Raw genomic sequence first — 7239 nt, 5'->3', positions numbered from 1 at the left:
TTAATCTGCTCTTTTTTATTAACTGAAGTTTGTTTTAATATTTTGATTATAAAATTTAATAAGGTGGATTTACCTTATCAGTCTGTTTGGGGGTGAGTTGTTACTCAATTTTTATTGCTACCCAAGACCGGCAGATAGTAACTAAGGGACGTAGTCATCAGTGCAGAAGAGAGTGTTAGAAATGAGCCTTGGAGGGAGGACTTCCTGTGCCTGTGGGAGTGACATGCAAGTTGATCTTCCACAAATCAATAGAAATCATCCACTTATGCTCTAGTTTACCAAGTAAAGAATTTATGAGAATACCATCTGTTATATATCGGAAAGCTTATTTGTGACTTTCTGCCTTTTTAGTTCAGATTGCATGTAAAGTAAAATTGGGCTTCTGTTTAGAGTACTTGGGATAAATATCTAGTACCAAGCCACATGCTGGTATGTGAAATCTGCTTGTTAGTCCACGTTTGGGGAAAAATTATATTAAATCTCAAAACTTGGACTAAGAAGAGAGAATAAATACTCCCCTATAAGCCTTAAAACCCAGAAGAGTGGACTTAATGATTTTACCTTAGGAATCGTGAACTTTTGTTTTCATATTAGCCTTACACACGGTCAGGTTTCATAAATTATTAAACTGCCAAGCTTCAAGACTCCCTAAAACGTTGCTAGAGACAAATTGTTATTTTGATAAGAATGGGGTTGAAGATAGTTTTTTTAGATAAAAAGTCATGTATTCACCCATGTTATCATTTCCTCTGTTCTCCATCACTTTGTGTAGGTATCTGTCGCTACTGGTATTTACCTTCTGCCTAAAAGATGTCCTTTATTAAATGTTAAATGTTAAGCAGCAGATAACTGTATAGGAAGTGGCCGCCATCTGCTCTTCCTCAACCTGAATTCCACAAATCATTAGGTTACAACCAGGCTCTTGGGATAAAGTTTGTGGTAGATGTAAATCTATCTAGGATGGTGCCAGGGGAGCTATCCATGGGGAGATGTGACACCAATGGCAATCTGAAGTCATCCAAGGAGGTGCCACACCAGTGACACTCCACTGCTAGGCTGTGTGTACTGCTAGAGCTGGGCCCTGTGGAGGTTTGTCCAGAACCAGGAAAAGAAATGCCTTTAGTATCTTCTGACAAAACGTCATACCCCCTAGCAGTGACCCTTCATACAGTCCAGCGCCATTTTAACTATAATAATGGACAGAGCAGGCAACAATGGGTAGATCTGAAGCTTAAAGCCCTAGATTCTGTAAATTTATGACTTTCCACTACTTATTCAATATTTTTTTGCCTTCAGTCAGAATCTCAACTCGTCAGGGTTCTTTACCTGGTGGGATGACCCAAATAATCATTACTGAAGGGTCTGAGTCCAATTGTCCTACCTGTTTTGGTTGCTGTAGTTTTTCTTCGACCTTTGCTATTAGGTTTGGAAGTACTCAGGCCCCCAGAGAATCCTGTGTTCCAGACAGAGTTCTTGCCGCCTCTGTGTACCAGCAATACAATCTCCCCTTTGTAATCAGGATTGATCATTCCAGCCAGTAGACTAATACCTTTTGCAGTCTATGGGTGTAGTGGCATAAGAATCCCAAGATGGCCCAGTGGCAGTCTCATCTCAGATCTTCTATCAGTAGACCCATTGTTGTGTCCCTGCTTGAAGTACCCCTTGAGAACCAAGACCTCCAAAGCAGCACAGCTCGAGGTTTCAGTGATGAGAAGTATGATGAGCAGAGCCACTCCCACTATCATCTCATGATTCCTGGACTCATATGCTCTGGCTCAAAGCGTGTGCCACGTCCACTAAGATAACTCCATCCCTTCAGGGTGGTGTCTCCCGACTTGTAACTGAGTATTAGGTGAACTATTCCACCTTTCAATTAGACCAGCCACTTCTGTGTGTTGTGGTACGTTAATTTCAGGGGCATGAGCTCACTGCAGGATTTCCTTTATTGTAAATTTGATTCCTTGATTAGAAGAAATGCTATAGGAAATGCCATGATGGTGGATAAGGCATTTTGTGAGTACATGGATCAGGTGGTAATGCTGGCAGAGGCTTTATGGACAGGAAGGCAATCCCTATCCAGAATGTGTGTCTATTCTAGTGAAAGTCAAATCTCTCCTCTATGATGGAAGAGGTCCAATGTAAGCAAACTGCCACCAGGCGGATGGCTTTTACCCGTGGGATTGATGCTGTATTGCAGCCCTCAGTATTGGTCTCAGTTCTTGACAGATTAGACACTTAGTAGTGTATGTCAGCCTTGGTAAGCGGAAGTCCACATTGTTGAGCCTGTGCATATCCTCTAGCTCTGCCACCACGGCCACATTGTTCATGGGCCCCTTGAGCAAGCACTGGGGTAGCTGGGAAATGAGGCTGACAGACATCAACTGTGCATTATTTTGTCCACTGGACTGATAAGAGCCTCCTCTGCTGTGGATGCCCTTCGGTGGGCGTTGACATGGGACACAAATATCTTCACAGTGTGTGCCAGTCTGAGACCAACCTTTCAATCCTGTTTCTTCCAACTTCCCGACTATCCAGCCAAACCATTAGCCACAGCTCATAAACTAGTGTGGGTCTGTACCGCTGGCCATCTCTCAGTTCAGACACAGCAGACAACCAAATGTATTACTTGAAATTCTGCTCACAGGGAGGGTTTTCTTTCACCACTACCCTTCAGGGTCACCCCTGAGTGGGACATCATGCTGCAGCTGTCCACTTTTGAGTGGAATCAACATATCATGCAAACCTATCTATAAACCAGGCTTGATTTTTTTGTTTCTTAGCCAGCTAGTTGTTAGAAACACCCCAGGCTCGTAGTATGGATTGAGGAAGTGGAGGCAACTGTTGGTGTTGAAAGCATCTGAGCCACAGGTTCAAGGAAGCCACTTGTGCCTTTCAGGCGTGCCCAAGCAAGCTAAGTCTATTGTATACCATTTCCATGGATGCTGCTGTGTATGCCCAAGTTTATGTCTAGGTGGGTCCTCGTGAACAGTCACTCTAGCAAATGATTACAGATCCCTTAGGAAAATGAAGGAAGATTTGTGGTATGTACCTGCAGCAGTGGTGTAGGGGCCTTCCTCCAGTGGTTCTAGCCTTCCCTGTGGTTAAGGGGCCCTGGTCTGTGAATTGACTTCGGTCTGGAATCTGGGTGAGAGGCAGTGACTCTCCACTGTGCTGACTCAAGTCAGGTTTTGGTTACCAGAGTTTTTCCTGTTATATGAATCAAGCAGTATTCCATTTGGCTGCCCATATGATTTCATTCATGAGGATATATCGACCACCAATGATGTGTGTGTCAGGGCATTCTGACTCCTGATACATCCCTGCTGCCCTTCATAATAGATGTACCCACGTTGTCTTTGGAAGTTGGCTTCTGCTACTCTGGGATTGTATCATCACCACTGAAATGAGAGAGCCCATCTCAACAGCAGTGAGAAATGATGAGATTGTGAATTCAATTGTTACTGTAATTTAGCATTCTGCATAATTAAGATTTTTGCTTGATTTTTAGCAGTATTATCCTTCTGACTACAAGAAACAGATTTTTTAAAGGCTCTGTGAAAGTTCTCCGGTTCTCAGACCATGATTTGAGCTGAGAATTAAAGGACCTGAGCTTCTCATTTTCTCCGTAAGTACGGAAGTGCATTCAGAAAACTCCCTCCCGCACCACAGTCTTTATGGTCATCACTACTGCCACGTCATTGTCATAGCATTTAGGCTCCCAAGGCACATGCTTCAGCAGGTACTTCATCCGTCTACCACAGGTGATAGCTTGGTTAATTGTCATGCTGCTACATGCAGAGAATTACTAGCATTCCATTTCCTACTGGCAAGGAGCTCAGCACTGTGTTCCAGCCTGGGGTACAACCAAACAAACCCCCAAATCCCATCTTTGTGGGTCTGTCCCCAGAACCACTCCACTACCGGTGTCAGTTCTATATTGGTAATGGGCCAATTAAGAGAGAGAAACCACATGGTAATGAAACAGGGAAAGCTTAATACAAAGAACTATTAACTATAATAAGAGATTGAAGTATGGGAGGATTGGCTGGTGAGCAATAGTGGGCTCTCAAGAATACAGGATGGCAGATATAGGGAGTAGCCTCAACCCGCCAGGGCTGACATCCAGACCTCATTGGAGATGGTGTGAGCAAGGCTCACTGACAGCAGAGGAAGTTCACTGAGGCTGTGAAGCACTCAAAGAGGTGCTGGGAGAGAAGCCCTTCACAGGAGGTACCATGCCAGTGACACTCCACTATGAAGCTGTGTGCACCACTGGAGCAGGCATTGCAGGAGCTGCGTGCCTCACAGGAATCTGGGACTGCAGAAGCCATGCACATGGCAGGAGCCTGCCTCGAGGAGCACCCTGAACCTGGAAGCGAAACCCTCCTCCTCCAGGGTCCCTCCAGCCCTCTCTACTGACAAAGCGTAACATCTTGCCAGTTGGCAAAGAAGAAATATTTACAGGGTCTAGATTCATTATTTCACAGCCGACAATTAAGGATGAATTTGGGAGCTGAGAGGTCATAAATTGATAACTGGTAACCATACCTTGTCATGTTGAATTTTTAGTTTTGATATCAAAGTCATGAATCTTCCTATTGGCTTTTGTTTTTTATGCCCTATTTCAGAAATAAGTTTGTGTGTATGTCTGTGTGCATGTGTGTGTGTCTGCATTCGGATATTTAATCTATTTGGAATTCATTGTGTATAGTCTAAGGTGATGATTTAATCTACTTCAAATTGATTCAACCTCCTTAATTTGAAAAGCTACACATATCATGTATAAATTTATGTATGTAAATATGTTTCTCTGGTCTGTTCTGTTCCATTCATTTATTTATTTATTCATTTACCCAAGACAGATTTTCTTGTCTGAACAGAAAGACTTGGATTAGGACTTTACAAAAGGCTGAAGAGGGGGGCTGGCCCCGTGGCCGAGTGGTTAAGTCTGTGCGCTCCGCTGCAGGCGGCCCAGTGTTTCGTTGGTTCGAATCCTGGGCACGGACATGGCACTGCTCATCAAACCACGCTGAGGCAGCATCCCACATGCTACAACTAGAAGGACCCACAACGAAGAATATACAACTATGTACTGGGGGGTTTGGGGAGAAAAAGGAAAAAATAAAATCTTTAAAAAAAAAAAGGCTGAAGAGGGTTTTGGCATTTGTAGGAAGAATAAAAAGACTGTTAAGAGAGGGTGATGTTCTTACGTGAAACAAATAGGAATAAGTGCTTTGAAGTGTATGTGAATTAATCTCTGCTCCGGTTTTTCACTTGTTGGTAAATACTGCTTAGCAGCACTACCCTCTCTCCTGGCTGTTCCACCTAATCAGTAACTCTAGAGTCCCTACGGAGAGGCCCCTGGTTGACCAGAGCCAGGCCTTGGTTGTAGAAATGCATGTCAACTCTTATGTGTTAAAATCTAGGTCCAACCCCTACTTCATCTGGGACATTCCAGATGTAATCATCTCAGTCTTTCCACACTGTCTTCATAGTACTGATGATAAAAATCAGATAAAAGGTTCAATGGAGTTTAGAATCATTTTTATTCATTCAAATGCTCGTAGAAGTAACACTGGGAAAAAGGAAATATGATTACCAATCAGTTCGGAATGGGATCCTGGATGGAGCCGTTTGAACTTGAAAAGCTGACAGTTGAACAGTTTCTGCCACATTAGGTAGGAAGGCATGGTCAGTCCTTGTTGTGTGTTTAATAGGTACCTGCAATATAATATTAAGTAGGTATTGGAGCTTTTCAAGAAGACGGTGAATAATTCTTGTTATGACATCATTAAAAGTCGGTGTTACTAATGAGACCAAGATCATTGGTTGAGTCTGGGTTAGGCCATGTAGTGTGCCGCGTTCTACATATTTTGCCACTTGTCATAAAGGGAACTGGGTCAAGAATGAATCCATCAATAGAAAGCCATTTCAAGCTAAGGAAGAAAAGATAGCCCACATTTGGAGTAATCTAAAAAAAATTCCTTAATATTTTATCATTTGTGTTAGTGCAGTGCTACTTTTTAAAGAAAATCAGTGGTGTTCTTACATTCCTGCCATGTATAAATTCCTCTTCAACCTGTATTTGTCTGCCTTGTCTCACAGGCCATGCTTAAGAAGGCAGACCTTAGATAGATTTGAAGAGGCTCCAACTAATTTTGTGCCTTTCCTGGACCTCAGCTTTCTGCTTGGGGTCTCTATATTGGAAAGAAGCCAATGGGCCCACAATACACTTCTTTATTTATTAGGACTTATTTATTAGTAGGGTCAACAATTAACCTTTAACTCTCACCCTTCTAAGTCTCTCAAATATAATGTCTCTCTACTAATGCATTTAGCTACTAGGAAGCCTTCTCAACCATAAGAGGTGCGATCACCAACCTCCCCCACAGTAGGAATATTAACGTGGGGGAGTGAAATGGGGAGGGAGTGAATCTTAAAAGCCCTTGTGATTCCATACACACAAACTGAACCTTGCTTCTTTTCGGAAAAGGCTTTTGCAGAAACAAATAGACGTGTGCTAGAATTTCACCTTTTGGTGAATGATGACTGCACAGAAGCTGGTGGGTCAAGCAAATGGTGGGCATTAATAACATGGCCCTATTTGGTCAGGGATCTCAGTTGGGTGGGTTCCTGATTGTTTCCTCTCTCTGTATCGCCCCTTAGCTTCGTGTTTGGAAATACTTCAGCAAACTTTTGGTCCAGTAAGTAGACCATCAGCTGCAGAATTATACCTTGGAAAGAAGCCTTAGAATGGCATATTCTCTGACAGATTGCTTAAATCCTTTCCTCAATCATTCTTGAGGGGAGGATTAGCTATGTAAATCTCTAGAGGATTCTGGAAGCCAGTGGAGCAGAGAGTGCAACACTTATCAAATACAGAGAAGGCAAGGGAGGAGGATGTAAATGTTGTTTTACATAAACTAAAAGCTGAAATATTTTTAAAAAATTCTTTAAATATGTATTATGCTTCAACTGAATCTGCATTCCAAGAACAACTTTGGAGGGTAGATTTCTCATATATTTTTAAATGACTTCTGCAACTCCTTATTTCCGTTCTGCCTGGGAATTTAGATAAACAACTGATGCTGTTAGTTAATTATTGTAAATAATTGGAAAAGAAGAGGAAATTCAGACAGAACACAACAAGATGTTGCTACTGACTTCCACACACATTTATTGAATTGTAATTGAGTAAGTGCTTTTGGGCTTAATTGTTTCTACATCAGAATTTTACTA

General features: G+C 42.3%; 1 protein-coding gene across 4 annotated transcripts in view; it reads right to left on the bottom strand.

Annotated features, from left to right (window-relative positions):
• Positions 1 to 5527: 5527 nt before the first annotated feature.
• The window catches only part of CCDC162 (uncharacterized), a 165506-nt gene continuing 163794 nt past the window's right edge, over positions 5528 to 7239 (bottom strand). For all 4 annotated transcript variants that reach the window (XM_070559199.1, XM_070559200.1, XM_070559201.1 and 1 more), the window contains one exon: positions 5528 to 5721. In XM_070559199.1, the coding sequence (XP_070415300.1) occupies positions 5596 to 5721 (126 nt within the window). In that variant the 3' untranslated portion in view covers positions 5528 to 5595. The remainder of the gene's footprint in view (positions 5722 to 7239) is intronic.

This window comes from Equus przewalskii, chromosome 9 (genome assembly GCF_037783145.1).
Source record: "Equus przewalskii isolate Varuska chromosome 9, EquPr2, whole genome shotgun sequence".
Lineage (NCBI taxonomy): Eukaryota > Metazoa > Chordata > Mammalia > Perissodactyla > Equidae > Equus > Equus przewalskii.
This window is presented reverse-complemented; position numbering and strand designations above follow the sequence as displayed.